This window comes from Pyrus communis, chromosome 12 (genome assembly GCF_041283825.1).
Source record: "Pyrus communis isolate YQ-2024b chromosome 12, ASM4128382v1, whole genome shotgun sequence".
Classification (NCBI taxonomy): domain Eukaryota; kingdom Viridiplantae; phylum Streptophyta; class Magnoliopsida; order Rosales; family Rosaceae; genus Pyrus; species Pyrus communis.
The window spans coordinates 5688376-5707885 of record NC_142576.1 but is presented as its reverse complement, the minus strand read 5'-3'; the positions used below and the strand labels follow the sequence as shown (position 1 = coordinate 5707885).

The following is a 19510-nucleotide window of genomic DNA, read 5'->3' as shown; positions in this document are numbered from 1 at the left end:
ACAAAACCGTGAGGGAATGGTAAGCCCAAAGCGGACAATATCGTGCTACGGTGGTGGAGCGGGCCCGGGAAGTGATCCGCCCCGGGGCGGGATGTGACAGAACGACCTTATTTAAACTGTTTATGCTACAATTATCTTGTTCTCTTGTAAATATTTTATAGGTGTTTTTAACTCTATTTTTACAGGTGGTAAAAATATTATCAGTACCTACACTATTGACTTATCTGATACATTTGGATGACTAAACAATATCTGATTCGAACGATTTTTTTGTAGTGATGGCCTTCAAATGAAAGTTAAGAGATTGAACGACTCCGATTATGAAATTTCTACGGTACATATACGTTATCCGTAATTAAATACGTGGAATTATGTTTACATTTTAATTAAGGATAATGTTAGGTAGACTAGTTTTTTAGACTGATGTGTCACCAATATAAAATAAGCACATTAATCAACACTTAAATAATAATCCAATCATCATCACGGTATATGATTTACAAAATTTGATCTAAATAATTGGCCTCCCTAGTAGTTTCCTTTAATTAACTCTTCAATGCGCGTGCTTAAGGGTGAGAGGGACCACTACAAATGTTCTATACAAACAGCTGCGCCGAGGCTCAGAACCACCAGCTGGAGACCATCACATACAGTACTACTTCTCCAACTAAGCATATTGATTCACTAGTTCGCTAGATTCATTAGTAACCAAATTGATCACCAGGCAATGGCAATGAAGAAGAAGAAGAACCCTAGCAAGGGAATGGTTGCAGCTGCTGGCAACAAAAAAGAAAGCTTTTGTAAACCAAATCTTTCAAATTATGCAAGTGTAATTCCAGCAAAGAGGAGGTCAGTGAAAAGGATGATGTTTGATTCAATGCTCAAATCTCTTGCCTCTTTTTTTCATCGCTGGTCATCGTCTTCCTCTCAAGACTCCAAGTCCAACAAGAAGACGACCAGCCTCATATTTTCAGACCAATCCTAGAATATATTCATGGATACGTTCACAATCTTCGATCTCTCGACTGATGTTGTTCATGTATCAACATATATACTATCATGCTGTTCTGAAATTATTGCAGTGTACTTAGAAAGCTAGGTCATAGTGTCTTAGTAGATATGTTTTCCGGTGTCCAGCTAGCTGACTCAGGCTAGCCTCTACGTTTCTGTACCGTAAGTAATTAGAGTTTTAATTTTCTTTCAGATCAAATAAAATTTTATTCAGAACGATATCGCACATAGTGCAAATGGTAAGGAAAGCAAATAGTATCAATGCAAATGGTATATCAGAGACCCATTCAAATATGATCCACAGGCGACTTGGAGGGGAGCGAAAGGGGCTCCAAATTTGAAGGGGCTCCCAAAAAATGTTGTCTTCTAATATTTTTTAAAATAAAAAATTGACAGTGCACAATGAGATATTTAGATAGCCAATAGCAACACCCTAAAAACGATTTTTTATTCTTCTTTCAATTTTATTATATAATAATGCTATATATTCAAGTGAAACATTAAAGTTAGAGTTTTTGAAGTTTTGTTTCTTGTTTGATTGTTCAAAATTAAACTGTTCTTGATTATTGAGTGAAGGTTATGTTTGTAGCTCTTCTTATTTAATGACATTTAAGTTATTGGTTTCTAAAATCAATAAATCGTCCTACATTTTTTTTTTTGGAAAACTATTTTAAGGAGAGGTCATTTTATAAATTTTGCACAGGACCCGAAATCTCAGAGACAGCCTTGATATAATCTAACAATTAATAGAAGATTCGAACTGGAACCTCTTCCACCATTAAGAACAAAAGTACCACTAGAGTAAGAAGAATCTAAGAGGTTAAACCGAAGCTCAGTTTGTTGGCCACGGAAGAAGTTCAGTTTGGTTGTATTCCTTGATTCCAAACCAATTTCATTTCAGCAACAAAATGAGTTTCAATTTCACCACTCAAAAAAGTCCCTTGAAAACAAACCTAGAGCACCTTAATATGTTCGAAGGAAATTAAATCGGTCTTCATTGAACATTGACCTATCATAATTCTAGATCATCAGTACATCGTGTAAAAATTATACAAGGAATAATAGAGTTGAACATAGTAAAATAAGAAATTAGATTGTTCGTTGATAACCTCCCGAAAAGCTATACCAAATTTTTCCATTTAAATTGATTGTGCCTATCCTTGTGGGATAATTAAAATGGAAGAGATCCAGTTGTTTCCGAATCCATATCTAAGGAATTACAAAAAAGGGTACTTTCGATAAAGATGTGAACTAAGAAGATTGGTGGATGAAATATGATCAACGAAATACAACATTGAGTGTTTTCCAATAATGTCTACAAAAATTCAAACATGGAAATTGACTAGCCTCTGGTGTACAGGACAAGGTTTTGATGAGTGTCCAATCAATAGTTTGTAGGAGGATTACGTTTCCCTACAGAGATTTTTTTTTTTTTTTTTAATAGCTCAAGTCCATGCATCGTTCCGAAAAAAAAAAAAAGAAGACCTCAAGTCCATGTCAACCCCAAAGACCAAGTGAAGAAGAAGACGGAAAATCTTTGGTTTCATTGCTTTAAGATCATATAAATCCTCTGCAAATCTTTCTTTTCATTGTGTTAGGGTCATACAAATCCTCAGCAGATCTCTATAAAGATTGCTATATTATTAGTCCCCGGAAAATGTCACTATATACGGTTGTTAAAAATTTATGAGATAGTGGACCATGGGGGCTTGATTCACTACATACTGTTTTTGGTCCGATGCTTTGACTTTGTATACACATATTCTTAGGGAAATGGTTTCTGTAGATAGGTTAAACCAAAGTAGAATTGGGGGACAAAAATAAATAGAAGTGTGTAGAAAAAAAAAAAAAAAACTATTTGTGCGAAAATCACTTCCCATAATGATTAGTAAAGATTGTCGCCAAATTTTTAAGGTTTGATTGATATAAAGAAAAATTAATGAAAATGGCTTGAAAACTTTGAGTTTTAATGATAAGGACAAAATAAAGGTTGAAGTGAATAGTACCAGGATTGACTTTTTAGTGTAAAAATATGGTTTTTCATTAAAATGAACAGTACCGAGGGTTTTTCGTTAAAACTCTCTTGATATAATGCCCCCTAAAAATATGATCGAATCCCATATTATTTTTAGAAGTAATGTTGTGGTCCCTTGACCGCTGTTTAGCGTTTTACTTTGCCCCAATGACCGTTAAGTTTGTCAAAATGTCCATCCAAATCGTTAGCATGCCAAGTACGAAACGCCACCGTTTAGAAGAAGGAAAAACTGAACACGAGACCTCGGATGTTCGGTTTAACCTTCTCAAATGGATTCCAAAAGAAAGAAAGCTGCATTTCCTCCAATCACAGAAAAAAGAGTAATTAGGAAAAGCAGCGCAGATGGGTTTTGTTTCATATTGTAATAATTATATTCATCATGAAACACTTTACCTTGCAAATTAACTTCACAGATGGGTTTTCTAGAAGGTGTGGACTTGATAGTGGCTCGTTGACCAAAATATAAAAAGACTTAATAGTGCCCCCGTAAAATTTCTTGGATTACCTGATAAAAAGGGGAACTTGGCTACGCAAACGTGTGAGATAATGTAGAGTATCGTCCTATATTAAATTAAAAAAAATTTACAAAAGCTATTTATAAAGAGTTACGTTACTCTTATTGCCGATTTGTCTTAACCTCAATTTCTTTCTTGGTGTCAAAATATGTTCGTCTACATGTGAAGTTCAATATCCACGCATGCTACAAGTTACCAATTTTGTGTTGCACAAGTGTTTAAAGTGTCATCACACCTGAGTGAAACATTAACTTCAAATGACCCCAGATGCACAAGTTTCTTTAAACCAAATTCATTCAATTTACAGATGTGAAAAATTATCCCAAGAATTTTTCACTCCGCCGGGGCAACTTTCTTCCACTACAACAACCGAAGGCATTAACTTCCCAGTAAAATATTTGTAAGCAAATGCTAATCAACGTGCGATTTGGGGCAGGGATTAGAGCAGTGGAAACCTGAAAATGTTGTTGAAGCATCATGAAGCATTTCTTGTGACCAGGAGAGACTGGGGCGCTTCCCAGAGGTTCAGGTAGGGTAACTCTAAGGTCATCTCCAATCGAAAGAGCTAAATATAACTCTTTTCATAACTATAACCCTACAAAAAAGTATTTTTAAATGAACAATATTAGTCCATGCTCATATATAATATCTAACAGAATGGGCTAAACATAAAATTCCTGTTAGTAGCTTAACTAACTAAGTGCATTTTAGTGGCCGTATTCGTTTAAACATGTGATTCTAGCATGCATTATAACAGTGTCTATAACCAAAAGCTACTATTATTCACTGTTATTCAGCTAAACTTTCCATCAACGGGAGTCCAAACTTTTCGGAATATCAACAAGAGTCATCCAAAATGATGAGAAAATTAACATGTTAAAAGAAATGAAATTCCTAGTTTAAAAACCCAGAAAGAAAAATAAAATGCGTCGACAGCAGGATTCGAACCTGCGCAGGCAAAGCCCAACAGATTTCGAGTCTGTCTCCTTAACCACTCGGACATATCGACAACCTTGTGAAATCACAGAAGAAAAGATATATAACGAAATCACAGAAGAAAAGATATATAACATTTTGTTTCTCTCTCTCTCTCTCTCTCTCTCTCTCTCTCTGTTACTTTAATTTTCGCGCTATTGATGAAAAGGGGAATTTCAGTGTCGGGAGAGCCCTAAATTCAACACGGCAAATCCCTAAATTCGTTCCCACCAATTTCTCTTTAATTTGAAAATTTCACAACAAGCTCTCACCAGTTGCTGGGAATCTGAATCCTCAGAGAAATGGGAGAAGCTTCTGGAATTTCGAAGCTGATTTCGTACAGCGACGATCTGGTGAAGGTGTTGAAGGACGAGAGGGACATCAACAACTTGGCGCAGTGTCTCCAGCACCGCGAGGCCCTCTGCTCCTCCTGCGATTCCGATTTCAATGAACTCCAGAACTCGCTTCGAGGTTTGTTTCTTCACTTGTGTTCCGTTTGTTTCCCGAGAAAATTTACGACCCAGAAAATTCTCAGTCGGTTTGTAAAACTTTTTCACTTTTGAAGCTGCTAAACTCTTTAGTCTATACCTAACATAAATATTGGATTGTTTAGTTTTGGAAATTACTGTATGCACACCCGCGCAGAGAGCTCCATCTCAAAATTTAGGGTTCTAAAGTATTTTCCGGGAAAATTTTCCCAAGAAATTGGAAAAGGGCGGATTTTTAGGTCTAATTTATGATTCTTTGTTTAGCTTTCGATTGAATTATTTCCGGTATCTGTGATGCGGATTGGAAACAATTATGTATTTGCAGTATCTTCCTTTCATAAATGCTGTTCGAAGAGATATATTTGGTTGATGTTGTATGTCGGTATGTGCGTTGATTGATGAGTTCTTATATGAAGCAGACTACCAAATAAAGACAGATGAATGCAAGCAGAAAACTGAGGCAGCAAAATCGGAGGTTGTTGCTGATGAAGAGCTAGACCGTCTTCAAAGAGAGTTTGATGTGGATGCTGAAATAGAAAGTTCGCTTATGGAGGAGCTTAGATAAGTATACATTTAGTTGCGTTGGCTGTCAGATTTTTAATTTTAGGTTGACTAGCAATGGTTGTCGATTTGGCTCTCTTTTGCTTCAACACAGTTATAGGCAACGAGATTAGTGATTTAGAACGCCAAAGGATTGATGTTCAGGAGAAAAAGCGAAACTTGAAGAGGCGTGAGCAAGATGAGTTCAGGGAACAGTAAGTATTTCGAAGTTTGATGCTGACATTATGTCGATTCTTTCTCTTCTATTCTCAGTGTTTTATATTTCTTAGGTTTGAAAAACATCGGTAAAAGTATATACATTCTGTGTTGGTCATGAAATGGATTGTTCAGGTCGTGACAGACTGACAATCCATATCTAATCAATGAAATATTATCTCTAATCTACAGGAGGAAGCTTTCCATGTATGCTTCTGTCACAAACATTATACCAAACCTGGAAGATCAATCGCGTGATATGGGCTGTATCCTACCGCTGAAACTTATTACATGCATATTTGTTCATTCGTTTGTTCGTTTATTCTTTTTCTGCAATGTTATTAGAATATGATAAGGCTGTTTTATATTGCTATCACCTTTGTTTTCCTTAAGCCTAAAATTACAGATATAGTGGATAGCAATAAGAAAATTGTTCAGAAGTTTGAATTCGACCCAACAAAGACGACTGCCTTCCAAACATGTGATAGCGTTTGGAAGATGATAGCTTCGTGATAGATCTTGAGCATTTCCCTTCAGACGGCTCATATTATGGGATGGTGTTGGTGCCCTATGGAAGCATTTTGCTTGTGTAATTTGCGTTTTTACAGTCTATTTGTTGTAGCAGAAGTTTGAAGGGCGTATTTGAACGTCATATATTCGAAATTCGGTTTCATTCATATCTGTTGAACCAAGGTACACCACCAACAGATCATCTTAAAACACTACATATAATGCTGGTCAATTATTCGTAATGATACCAACGTGATCTTATTAACGTGTTACACCATGTAGGTTTTCAAAACATAATGTAGCATAAGCTGCAGCATACGCCACTGTTTTGTGTATATATCAGGACCGGTCCTGAGATTTTGAGGGTCCGTTGCAAAATTTAAACTGGAGCCCTGACTAAGAAGTAAGAGCAGAAACAAAATGTGCAGTGTCCAATTTTGGCTCTCCTTTTTCTAATAGCCACTATCGTAGCATGTCGGTAAAGGTTCAGGTTGAGCAATTGCTCGATGAAGGAAGCACAGTTTGAGCAAAGTGCTATAATAAATAGTCAGATCAACTTTCAGATGGTCTGCTACTTGGGGATTCAGAGGAAACAAAGGCGGGGCGGCATAGTCGATGCCATGATCACCTTCAACGGAAGAACACGACGGAAGAGAAATGGACAGCACAAGAGTAAGAACAAGGGAGAAGAACAACTTAGGAGAAGCCATTAAGGCATTCATTTAGCTCTTAATGTTTGCTTAATTAGCACTTAAGGGTGGTGAGCATATATTTATATTATACAGATGTCCCAAATGCAATGTGGACACTTACCAAAATTGTTTAGCATGCATAATTACATTACACGTCGGAAAATCTCGGTCTTTTGTTTTTCCTTTACAATTAAGGGGCTTAGGATTCTGCTAAATAAGGATTAAAAAGAAGAAAAAAAAGGGCCCAAGCTACATAATTAAGCTGTAATTAGAACCCCTTTTGTGTAATTAGCAAGTCCTGCGAATCCATGCACATCACAAATCCGATGTTATATAGGGAATGAATAATGACCTGCTCAGAATTATGGTTAAACAAGAAAAGCATTCTCCTAAATAGGTGAATTCCTAAGGGGTCGTTTCGTGCTTCGAGTTGGATTGGATGGGAGAACTTGTACAATTCAATGTACAAGCAACTGTAGAACTGAATGATTTTTCATTTTGATCGGATTAGAATAGATTACATGATGAAAACACATTCCTTCTACGCACCGGACGAGCTCTAGAGTTCATAGCTCCAAACACACCCCATTTCCTATACTAACATTTGTGCTAAGTCTGAATATTAATATAAATCAGGTACTTAGGCAAGCTGAGAAATTGATTTCTGCGGCGATCGAGTACTCTATTGTGCCTTTTGCTTCAAATGCACAGATCGGCAGGCCATCGGCACAGCCACACCTTTGTAAGCCTTGCATACATAGGAAGCGAAATTTTCGTAGTCCTGCATTAAGGTGAAAAACATTGAGAGAGATAATCCTGCATCAAGGCCAAAAATGTAACGCGAAAGAGAGACGACGAACATTTCCAATCGGTTGATTGTTCAGAACCAGCCATGGAACGAACTTAAGAGGCAGACTGAGGTGCGCGGTTTCATTCGCATATTTTAGTTCAAGCTGCATTGCGTTAACAACCTCAATTGTCAGATTACGCGACATAAACACGAATTATGGTAGATACGACTATGACTATTCGAAGAGTACTAAACGAAGTTAACCTTTGTTGCATTTGCACTTTTGTAGCAATCCAAAACGGGCTTTAAAGGCAATCCCAATGAGCTGAAACAAGTTTGCCATTCCTTGTGCCTTCCCTCAATGGCCAGAAATTCTATGCAGTATATCAAAGCAAAATGCTTGTTCTGCATCACAAATTCATCCGAGTCCACGCGAATCCGAATACATTTAAGACCAAAAAAATCACATGCCGGCCAACATTCTATTAAAAATCATCGTTGCAGCAATAAATTGTATGGAAAGAGAGGGGTCTCACCACATCATGTAAAACGTCGATTGCACAAGCTTCCAGAGAATTTAGCCTGCACTCATCTGGTCCGTGCTGTATAATTTGACAAAAATGGTCATCAAGAAACTAACTAAGGGCTGTTCGATAATCATTTCATTTACGATTTTTAGTTTTATTTAGTTCCCACCATCTCCCTTAATCCAAATTGGCCATTACTCATGTCTACCATACACATTTCCTCTATCTCTACCACAAAAAGTGAAAACTAAAAACGATATAATTATACCAGACGGACACTAAATGTACAATAATACCTGTTTGGTTGCCAAGACTTTGATGAAAGAAAAAAAGCAACAGAATATGCAGGAGTGATCATGTAAACAAACCGTAAAAAAACCCCGTTAAAAAGATGAAGATGGAGAATCGACCTGACAAAAAGTGGCGTTGTTCGAATTGTTTGTAGATGCATTTCCCCAAGGAACCAGCCTGAGATTTAGAATGGTGATGAGTTCATTGTCGAAAATTCGAGCAAGATTTTTGACGATGAAAGTAGCACAACGGGGGCAAAGAGTTTCATAGTAAACTGAGAGAGTAAGTTTCTGAGCTTCAATACTCGAAACTGATCCGAACGAGCACAAAGTGCTGGCAATGATCAAAGTGAAGGATAAATATGTAGCAGCAGCCATGTCTCTGAGACTTTAGAGCTGCTGGATTTATGCAGTTGGTTTAATTAAAAACCTCCTACCAATATACCAAACTTGTGATTTCAATTTCCAATTTATTATAAATTCATTTTGCAGCTGTCAATTCCCTTTCGATCTAATTTGGAAAATGCTTGTAGGGTTAAAGTTTCTATCTACTTTTATGTCTTTTACTGTAGGGTTTTTGTTTCTTACTATCGTGGATAAGAATCTTATCATACGATGGCAATCAATGTTTACGTACAACTTTCTGCAGAAACAACGGTCGTTTGTCTAGTATAATTATTTTGGCAACAAGTCTTCCAAACGTGTTTCTAATTCTTGCTACACACACATCAGCTGGTGACGGATCTAGGAAATTTTCTTATCGGGCGCAAGATATAGTCGAAAACCACGTCTCACTGCCCATTATTATCTTGCACTACTCGTCTCGAAGGACTTTTGTCAAACAGCTTACCCCACGACAGTTATACACGGTAGAGATGGAAATCTTTTAGATCGTCGACAGCAAAACGGACGAGTAAGAGAAATAGTCTTCACTCGCCATTGCGAGCAATTGAATATTTTGTTATTCACCAATGTTATAGTAATGTGAAAGATGTAATCAATGACACAACCGACTGCTGTCAGATTTGCCATCACTTGGTCACCTCCATCATTAATTCATGAAAAAGCCTAGAGAAATAACACGACATCAATGAAACGCTGCGGATTGAAGCGTTATCTGATGTTACAAAAACCCCAAATTACAGTGAATTGTGTCACACTACCAATATATATATATATATAAGGGTACAAATACCAAATTTTGAGACGTTGGATCATGACAATCCAACCACTATATCAGATGAGCATTAGTGTGAAGAGTTCCTTCCTTGGTTTGCAAGGCAAACTCGAGGAACCGGTTTTTCTTGCCCGGTTGATTCGATCTCATAACGAATTGATCTGCAAGCTTGTGGAGGTTGGACATAAAGTTTTGGTAGTCCTAAATACATAGAACAAATTGTAAATGAGGGTGACAAAACTCAATAACAACTTAATTACCCATATATATATAGGATTAGCTTGGGAGCTGTTTTTGTATTTGGTAAACATTTAACTTCAGTTTTTTTTCACAGTTTTGGGTGAAAAAAGCCAAAAATAAGAAGCTGCAAAACTCAGCTTTGAAAAACCGGTTTTTTTTTCACATTTGTTTTACATAAAAGTTTACCAAACACTATAATACTGTTTTTTTTTTTTTTTTTTTCAAAAGTACTTTTACAAAAAAATTTACCAAACATTCTGCTGCTTTATTTCACAGCTGCTTATTCTCATAGCACAGCAGAAGCAACTTTTTTTTTTTTTCAAAGCATAGCAATACCAAACCGGCCCTTAATCTCTCTACCCTTCCATCCTCTCATATTTAAACTATTGCGATTATGCCGTGTCTATATCTTGTTTTAAAATTTTTATATAGAAAATAAGATAAAAAGAAGAATGTAAAAGAAGAGGATAGAAGAGAATGGTAATAGAAGGGTAGAGAATTCTACCCTGTATATATACATGTGTGTGAAATATAAGTGAAACTAACCACATTGCCATTTCCAATGTTGCAGCAATTAATAAGCTCAGTGCCTAATCTTGTCATTGCCATTTCAAATGTTGCAGCAATCAATAAACTCAGTGCCTTATCTTGTCATTTCAACCAATTGAATAAGATGGAATTACTAAGATCACCAACAAGAAGATGAAGAATCTGAACAATTTCCTAATACACATTTTTCATATCAAATCAAATCATTTTTCTGGACATTCATTAACGTGCTCTCAAACTGCACAAGATTGAAAATAGTTGAAAGTATATGTCCCTTTTCGTATCTTTATGGATAAGTGACCGTAACTTGGGGATCTTGGCTGGCCTTCTCTTTTTCACTCTGTCCATTGCCCCTTTCTCTGTGTTGGTTTCCTTTTAACTTCACAAAAATTGTAGTGTGCTACCAACTAGATTTCAATCTAATAGAAGTATCTTTTTTTGGAGAACTCCTTCATTTCTATTAGACAAACAGAGGAAATGGTAGTTTGCTTTAACAAAGAGCATTTCTAAAAGGGACAAGGATCATCTCTCTTCTTTTATTCCCTTCGTTTTCCTCCCCTCATGTTTGAATGTTTGAGATTCATCTTGTTTTTTCATTTTTGTAGAGAGAAAGAAGAAGAAAAAACTGTGAGAGGAGGGAAGGGAGGGGAGGGAAAAAAAAAGGAGGGGAGAGAATCTCCATCCTTTTTATGTGAAAATTAATCTTTTAAAATGTCATTTGGAAACTAATGTGAAAACTTTCTGCAACCTTTAAGCTATGTTTGGATGAGAGATTTAAATTCTCATCCAAACATAGCTTAGGGCCCCCACTTTGGAAGGGCCCCCAATTTTTAGGCGGAGCCAGGTAGGTCTAGAAGGAGATGGGCTGGAGCTATGCGGGCTTATATGTAAACATCGGAATTTGAAAATCTTTTGTTGCAGGGTTGGCCTCATGCGAGGAAAAAGACAACCATATTCCTAACATCATTTTAATTGCACGATTTTACTTAAGATGATTCCATCATCTTTTTTATAATTGCACGTCATCTTCCTTTTAAATAGTCCCACCATCTTATTTTTACTTTTTTGCTTTTCTCTTAAATATTATCTTTATGTTTATCCATTCATTCATTTATTGAATATAATAAGTAACATTGTAATAATAAAAAAAATGATTGAAATTTGGCATACTGGGTAGGGACTGCTCTTTCAGTTTGAATTGGTTGAAAAATTAGATTATGTAAACTTAATAAGTGCATTTGCATTTAAAAACGCGAGATGGGTAATATTTGAGTAATTTTTGTATATCTTTTTTTTATTTTTTTATATATATTAATTTTTAATAATATTTGATGTAGAAATAGACTTTTTCATGTATTTAGTGAATTTTTTTTTATTTTTTATTTTTACACATGTCAATGTACAAAGAGTTAGGAGTTAGAGAAGTCTAGAGCCCCACTTCGAAAGCTCCCTGGGGCTCGAATTCTGAAGGCCAACCCTTGTCTTGTGGTACAAATTGCCTCGAGTTTGCTCAATGCGACCAGCATTCTGGTGAAACTGAAGACTCGAGCACAGTCAATGAGCTAGGCAATTGGTTCAGAGAAGGAAACATCAGCTTCAAGCGGCAACTGGGGACAGTCTATCGCAGTAAACATTGATATGCACAAGAACAGTAATCCTATAGCTGAAAATCAATCGTAAACTAGTCACAGTACCGAAGATCTACAGAGAAGCATAAGTAATAAGCGTTCGAAGGATTTATTAAGTTGAATTAACCATCTAAAACATCATTAAATACAAGAAAAGCTTAATTAAATTTCCACGTTCCTCATGCATAGCTAAAGCAAAGCTACAAATTCGATTAGCTCCTTCATGCTCCAACTGAAGGGGGCAATACGCGTTCAGTTGATTTTGCGACCCATCTTGAACTCCGTTGTCAGTCATTTGATGTTACAATCATTCTCAAGAACGAAGATCAGACCGTCTAAAGGGAGCTTTTGTGGTGTTTCGTTTTCCCATTTCAGATCATCAAGCGTTACAGCTATAAGCAATTCTACACACATCTGTGATCCGACAGTCCTGGGGAGCTTCTGCTAGGTTCAATATTCTACCTTCGAATCAACCGGCATTTACATTTGATCATTCGGGTGGAGCAACCTTTGATCTCCAAGTATGGTACTTACACCCTGCAGTTTCATCATGCAGTGATACTTTGGAGGTGCAATGGCACCTGCCTGTGTGCATAGTTCTACTACTGCCGGAGCATGCCCATAAAATCCCCTCCCTTCATTCAAAAGTACTTGAGGATCCTGAGGACGCCGCCGCCATACAGTCTTTGGAGGTACAAGATCATCTACATTTGCCTTCCTCCAAAAATGGGTTCCCTGCCAACTCTCATACTGAAAAATTCCGCAAAGCCTAGCCTTATGCCCAGATGGCCCAACATGAACTTCTGAACAATGTTTACAGACTTTCCCTGGATAAACCATCAGCAACTTCTCCACGCCATTTCTAAGAATTTCCCATGCCCTCAAAGTTCCACTGGCAACCAGAATCAGTTCATCAGATGACAAAGACTCAGCTCCATCAACGCCAACACAATCACTTTCAGAGTTCCAATTTAAATAATTTCCATCATTTGCCCCTGCTTGCCAGCATAGCTCGACAACTGCAGGAACACGTTCAAAGTCAAACCTCTGATGGTGTTTTATAACGTCCTGGAACATGTGCTCGAGGTGAAATGCCTCTACTGGAACAAGCACATCTTTCAAACCACCAACTATCCATTCATGAACTCGATTTTTGCCACGACGTTTGAAGCCACAACAAGTCTGAATTAAGTGGCCTTTCTCACCTATATATACTTCTGGACAGAACCTGCAAAAAGTAGGCCTTTCGTTGAGTCACAGAAATTGTTCAAAAAGAGCTATATGGAGAACGGAAGGTCAATTAGATATATCTAGTTTGGAAAACATAGCCTGTGCTGCTCCTAAAAATAACATTTAGGGAGCTCAGGAGTCAGGAACATTCAGATAAAGTGGTCTAATTATTCCAAAACAAGAAATACAGAACATAAACACTGGAGCTTCAAAGTCAGTGTTATTCCAGGACATGAGATGTCAGTAACTATGCGATGGAACAATAAAGTGCCAAGCAGTTCAAAGCTTAAAAAGAATTTATTTTATAAGTAAACAAATATTTGGCAGATGAGGAATTTACTTGCAGGCCAAAACTGGTACCATTTTGAGGAGAGTAGAGACACCTTGCATAACGAGCCTCCGGGAATCAAGGACCTCCTGGGCAACTGGTACCATGGCCGGCACTGGGTAATCTTTAGCTCGGTTTTGGATTCTCTTTTGAATCATAGGCTTTAGCTTCCTTAAGTCCATCTCGCACAATTTCTTCCTCAGTGCCATAATTTCTTTTTGGTGCCAAAAATTTTACACAAAATAAATCACATCTGCTCCACAAAAGGGTAGAGAAAAAGCCAATCCAGAAAACATGACAACATATTCAGAGATTTTTTTAGAACAAAACCAATATTTTCACATAAGAACAGAAAACAACTACATTAACAACCAAAGTAGAACTCTTTAATCAACCCAAAACCACTGCTTCAAAAAAAAAACCCTTCCAACGGTTCCGTCCCCTGCATGCACTCTAGTTCGAATCACTATCCACTTCAATTTTCCACTCATTATCATAAAAATGAAATCCTCCGGTGAACCAAATCCATAGACAACCCAGATTGCACAAAAGAACAGAAAGCAACCACATTGACTGCCCGAATTTGAATCCCTATTCCCCGTAAATCGTAGCAGTTTAGAATATCGTTGTATCAAGAAAAGTTCAATAGACAAAATGCACTACAATTTTCATCTCATCATCATAAAACGAATTCCACCGTCACCCAATTCCATAGACAACCCAACTTGCGAAAAATGACCATAACCTTTAGATACAAGTGTAAAAAGGAAAACCAAATCCCTCAAATTTGATAGTAATTCGTATATACTGAAATATGCAAACAATTCGATTTCCAATAAAAATAATCATAAATTGATCGAATATGGAATTGGAAGAATGCTCAATCTATGTCCGGTTGCTGAGAAAAAACAATCAGAAAATCCTCCAAGTTTCGTAGAAACGGCGATTCTCAGCAGCCAAACACAAACAAAAATTCAGAACAAATTAAAAATAAATAAAAAACTAGATGGAATGGTTGAAAGATAAGATCGGAGGCAGAGTAGTAAGAAGCATACAAGCGCAAAGCCAATGAATGACCCTCGTCAACCGACACTAATCTTTCTTAACGAAGACTCCAAGGTTCCAGTTCGTTTGCAGCTCCAGTGAGTCGCAAGGAAGAAAACCTTGAAATTCCTTTTCGGCGATACGATGTCGTTTCTCTTAGTGTTTGGTGACTTTAATTTATTTATGGAAAAACTATTCATTTTTGACTTTTAACGTTAAAGATATTTTTACTCTAAAAGGTCGTGAACAGTTTTCCTATAAATAAATTAAGGTCACCAAACATTAAGAGAAACGACTTCGTATCGCCGAAAAGGAATTTCAAGGTTTTCTTCGTTGCGACTCATTGGAGCTGCGAACGAACTGGAACCTTGGAGTCTCGACTTCGTTAAGAAAGATTATTGTTGCTTGAAGAGGGTCCTTTATTGGCATTGCGCCGGTATGCTTCTTATTACAAAGTCTCCAATGTTTCTACGAAACCTGGAGGATTTTCTGATTGCTTTTTTTCACAGCAACCGGGCATAGATTGAGCATTCTTCCACTTCCAGATTCGATCAATTTATGATTTTCTGTTTATTGGAAATCAATTTTTTTTGCATATTCTAGTATATACGAATTACTATCAAATTTGAAGGATATGGTTTTCCTTTTTACACTTGTATTTGAAGATTGTGGTCATTTTTTGCAAGTTGGGTTGTCTAGGGAATTGGGTGACGGTGGATTTCGTTTTATGATGATGAGATGAAAATTATAGTGCATTTTGTCTATTGAACTTTTCTTGATACAAATGATATTCTAAACTGCTATGATTTACGACAAATAGGGATTCGAACTCCGGTAGTTAATAGAGGTGGTTCGGTATGGGATCCCATACTAAAACCCTTGTCCCGTTCCCAAACCGAAATTTTCGAAAATCCCAATTGCAATACTGATCCCAAACCAAATTTCCTGGAATTCCAATTTTCGAGAATCCCGAAATAGTTTAGGGATTTCGGGACAAATCAGGAATCCCGAAATGATTTTGGGCTTTTGGACTAAAATTTGACATATTATGCTTTTAGGCTAAAATTTAATCTTTTATATTGAAAATTTGACTTATAGGCCTATTCAAAAGAAATCTGCCTATTCAATACTTTCATAGCATCTGCCCAATCTGCAAATTTGACATAGTTTCATACTTTCATAGCATCTGCATATTCAAAAGCAATCTACCAATATGTCTGTGCACAATAGCGTCTGCCTATTCAATTTCTACTACGCATGTATGCAATAAAAATAAATAAAGTACCAAATCCAAAAGCAAAAATATTAGCATTCAACATAGAAATATATTCAAGAAAACCTAAGCATTCAACATAGAAATATATTCCAAGCAAATAAAAACCAGCTTGTTTCTAATATAGGGGCTAGCAACCCTATAGACTTTGTAACGTCATGTCTTGTTTCTACTAATCTATGCGCAAATATGCCAATTAAATGGCAAGGCCCAGTTAAGTATCTGCCTAGAATATGCCCATCTGTGCACAGAATTACAAAACTTGATTTGCTATCAAACATTAAAGCAAGACCATGTATCTAAGATTCTATAGCCAAAACAAAAATATTACCTGACGCAGCGTGTGACTAATTTGAAGTTTGAACAGGTGGAATGATTAACTCCTCAATTGCTACAACAGTGCTAAACCTGCTAACACTTCTCCCTGAAGACAACCAGGAAATCAGTCAGCATAGATAATCACTTGTAGTAGTGCTTAATAATTTTCTTTGTTGATTAATGATCAATGATAGCGGTTTAATTTATTACTTGTAAAGGTGCACCAGTGAACGCTTAATTCAATGATGTGCGTGCAGGTGTGAAGAGATTTACTTATTGTCGCAAGTAAGACTCCAAGAAAAAAGAATAACTTCAATTTATTTCTCCAGAGTGTAAACTCAGGGGTATTATTCTCATTAAACCCTTTGTTAGTTAAGGTATCGCAACGAAAGTGCAGTTCATTAAGAATTGAGTTGAAATTCTCCACTTCCAAGCTATGATATTAGAGCCTAGCAATTTGAACTAGCCATCTAGAAAGTTGAGGAGTTTCCCTGTATGTATTATGTGAACATGAAATTAATGGACTAACACAGTGGGGAAACCTAGTACCAACATTCTGAACGAAGCGAGCAGGATGCAACCAGAAACAAAATTAGTTTCTGTTTGTAAGGATATAATACATTTCAAGGCAAAGAAGCTTGCACGTCTCATTTTATGAACTTATGACTAAGAAAAGTTACACTCAAGAATTAGACTACCAGGCAGGAATCATATGAGCTAAAGTAGTAGGAAAAATGTTAAGATGTGAAAGGTTAACAGGTGAAGGCATCATGGGACAATATACAATACATTCACCTGAAAATATTAGGATGCCCACCTCTAAAACGCGTTTACCGGCAAATGATAAATGTGCATTTTGAAATTCAGATCTTAGAGCTTTAACTAGATCAAGAGAACCTTCCCACAGCTTTAATCCCCCTACAACCCGCCAAAACCAAATACATAGCATCACACATGGGTGCCGCAGCACATCATCAATAAAAGAAACGATTTTTAAACTCAATCAAACATCATTTTAATTATTGAATGACTACTAACAAACAGATGAAGATGGAAGAAATGTATAAGTTATTAACACACAAACACAAAAAAAAAAATAAATAAATAAAATTTGCCAACGACATGAATAAATTAGGCCATCAGCGGGTCTATAACCGCCCTCGAGCCCTTCAACAATTCCTACTGTCAATTGGGCACTAAATTTTGGATGAGTGACAAAAATTAGATTTCTAAACACTAAATTAATTACCTAATTTGGGGTGAAAGTGAGACTCGGACTCGGTGCTGGATCGAGAGTTCTGTCTGTGAGAGAAAATCGCCCGAGAGAGAGAGAGACGATTCGTGAAGGAATCGTCAAGGAAGGCTGGAGAGTTATGTCTTTGATGCTTTGGCGTGGCGGTGGTTGGGTGGTGATTCGTGAAGGAAGGTTGGGCTGCTGGAGAGTCAGACACGATTCGAAAAAAGGTTGTGTGGTGAAGGAAGGCTGGCGGCGGCTGCGCTTCAAGTTCGATGGAATTGGAATCAATGGAACGGAAATGAAATGGGGGATCCGACCTAAAAACAAATGAATGGCACATATTAAATCCAAAACAATCAATGGTTGAAATAATTCTCTTATAATTAAAAAATAATATATATATACATAATATTTATTTCAGTTCGGCACCGAAAAAATGGAGGTGCAAAACTGAATCCCGCACCAAAAATTTTGGTTTGGTTTGGGATGACATACCGAAAATTTTGGAAATTTTGGTTTGGAATTTTTTTGGTTTAGGATCAGGATTTTTTTGGTTTGGTTTGAGATTTTTGGGATTTTTTTCCGGCCTGATTTTTCATATCAAATCAAATCATTTTTCTGGACATTCATTCACGTGCTCTCGAACTGCACAAGATTGAAAATAGTTGAAAGTATATGTCCTTTTTCGTATCTTTATGGATAAGTGACCGTAAGTTGGGGAGCTTGGCTGGCCTTCTCTTTTCACTCCGTCCATTGCCCTTTTCATTGTGTTGGTTTCCTTTTAACTTCACAAAAATTGTAGTGTGCGACCAACTAGATTTCAATCTAATAGAAGTATCTTTTTTTCGAGAACTTCTTCATTTCTATTAGACAAACAATGGAGATGGTAGCTTGCTTTAACAAAGAGCATTTCTAAAAGGGACAAGGATCATTTCCCTTCTTTTTTTCCCTCCGCTTTTCTCCCCTCATGTTTGAATGTTTGAGATTTCATCTTTGTAGAGAGAAAGAAGAAGAAAAAACTGTGAAAGGAAGGGAGGGAGGGGAGGGAAAAAAGGAGGGGAGAGAATCCCCATCCTTTTTATGTGAAAATTTATCTTTTAAAATGTTATTCATAAACTAATGTGAAAACTTTCTGAAACCTTTAAGCTATGTTTGGATGAGAGATTTCAAATTCTCAAAGGATTGATGTCAATTTAGTAAGGGATAAATCCCAAAATATTGAATAGACAGGATTAGAATGCACCATATTAGTATTACAATAGTATGTACGAGAATTTGTAACTGACTTCTTTCAAGCATGGACATGAAATGAAAAAATAAAAATAAAAGAACAATTCACAAATAAAATGAAAAACAAAAATGAAGATTGAGTAATATCAAGCCCCCACCACCTCCAAGCTCAACCTACGACCACTGAAACTTCATCCCAACCTTTATACTAGTCTTTAAAGCTTTGATTAGCCTACTTAGTGTAAAAAATATTGAGTCTTAGAGTGGGTTAAATTTGATAAAATGATAAGCGAGGAAGACTCATAAAAGGGGAGAAAGAACTTATGCTGATATTGATGTTCACCATCATAATCTTGATATTAGAGGAGAAAGAACAACCCAATCGAATAGCGGCCACCACCTACAAGAATGAACCTAGTTTTATTTCTAGTACTTCAAACCTATTGTATGCCCTCAATCAGCTTGTGCATCTACCACCAGATTTACCTCTTTGATAACATGTTGAAGTTCTATGTGATCCATGTGCGTGATGATGTGAAGTGGATACCCTTTTTTGAGCACTCCCAACCGCTATAGCATATTTGCTTTGCTCATGTTTGGAGTGTCCTTGAGTTGCAGGGTGGAGTTGGTGGTTGTGTGCTGGGTTTAGAGGTGATTGCCTGATGGG

At 36.8% G+C, this 19510-nt stretch overlaps 3 protein-coding genes and 1 non-coding gene across 7 annotated transcripts; 1 reads left to right on the top strand and 3 right to left on the bottom strand.

The window, feature by feature from the left end:
• Positions 1-4488: 4488 nt before the first annotated feature.
• TRNAS-CGA (transfer RNA serine (anticodon CGA)) lies at positions 4489-4570 on the bottom strand. Its single transcript has one exon. It is a non-coding gene; the product is annotated as a tRNA-Ser (tRNA).
• Positions 4571-4661: 91 nt separating this feature from the next.
• LOC137746061 (kinetochore protein SPC24 homolog) lies at positions 4662-6457 on the top strand. Its single transcript, XM_088682080.1, has 5 exons — positions 4662-5007; positions 5444-5586; positions 5679-5779; positions 5973-6046; positions 6187-6457. The coding sequence occupies exons 1-5, from the start codon at positions 4839-4841 to the stop codon at positions 6291-6293; spliced, it is 594 nt and encodes a 197-aa protein (XP_088538206.1). The 5' UTR covers positions 4662-4838; the 3' UTR covers positions 6294-6457.
• Positions 6458-7458: 1001 nt separating this feature from the next.
• Positions 7459-9045, bottom strand: LOC137746007 (gamma-interferon-responsive lysosomal thiol protein). Its single transcript, XM_068486049.2, has 5 exons — positions 8710-9045; positions 8309-8374; positions 8037-8177; positions 7843-7935; positions 7459-7763 (listed from the first exon to the last, which is right to left on the bottom strand). The coding sequence occupies exons 1-5, from the start codon at positions 8965-8967 to the stop codon at positions 7665-7667; spliced, it is 657 nt and encodes a 218-aa protein (XP_068342150.1). The 5' UTR covers positions 8968-9045; the 3' UTR covers positions 7459-7664.
• Positions 9046-12269: 3224 nt separating this feature from the next.
• On the bottom strand, positions 12270-17875 carry LOC137745590 (APO protein 4, mitochondrial). Of its 4 annotated transcripts, XM_088681999.1 has the most exons (4): positions 17626-17875; positions 16390-16482; positions 13754-13994; positions 12270-13411 (listed from the first exon to the last, which is right to left on the bottom strand). In XM_088681999.1, exons 3-4 carry the CDS (start codon positions 13948-13950, stop codon positions 12664-12666), a joined length of 945 nt encoding a protein of 314 aa, XP_088538125.1. In that variant the 5' UTR covers positions 13951-13994; positions 16390-16482; positions 17626-17875; the 3' UTR covers positions 12270-12663. The 4 variants fall into 4 exon arrangements, with proteins under 4 accessions (XP_088538125.1, XP_088538127.1, XP_088538126.1 ...); XM_088682001.1 differs by lacking the exons at positions 16390-16482; positions 17626-17875 and adding an exon at positions 14797-14953 and having other exon boundaries at positions 13754-13955; XM_088682000.1 differs by lacking the exons at positions 16390-16482; positions 17626-17875 and adding an exon at positions 14797-14934.
• Positions 17876-19510: the final 1635 nt, after the last annotated feature.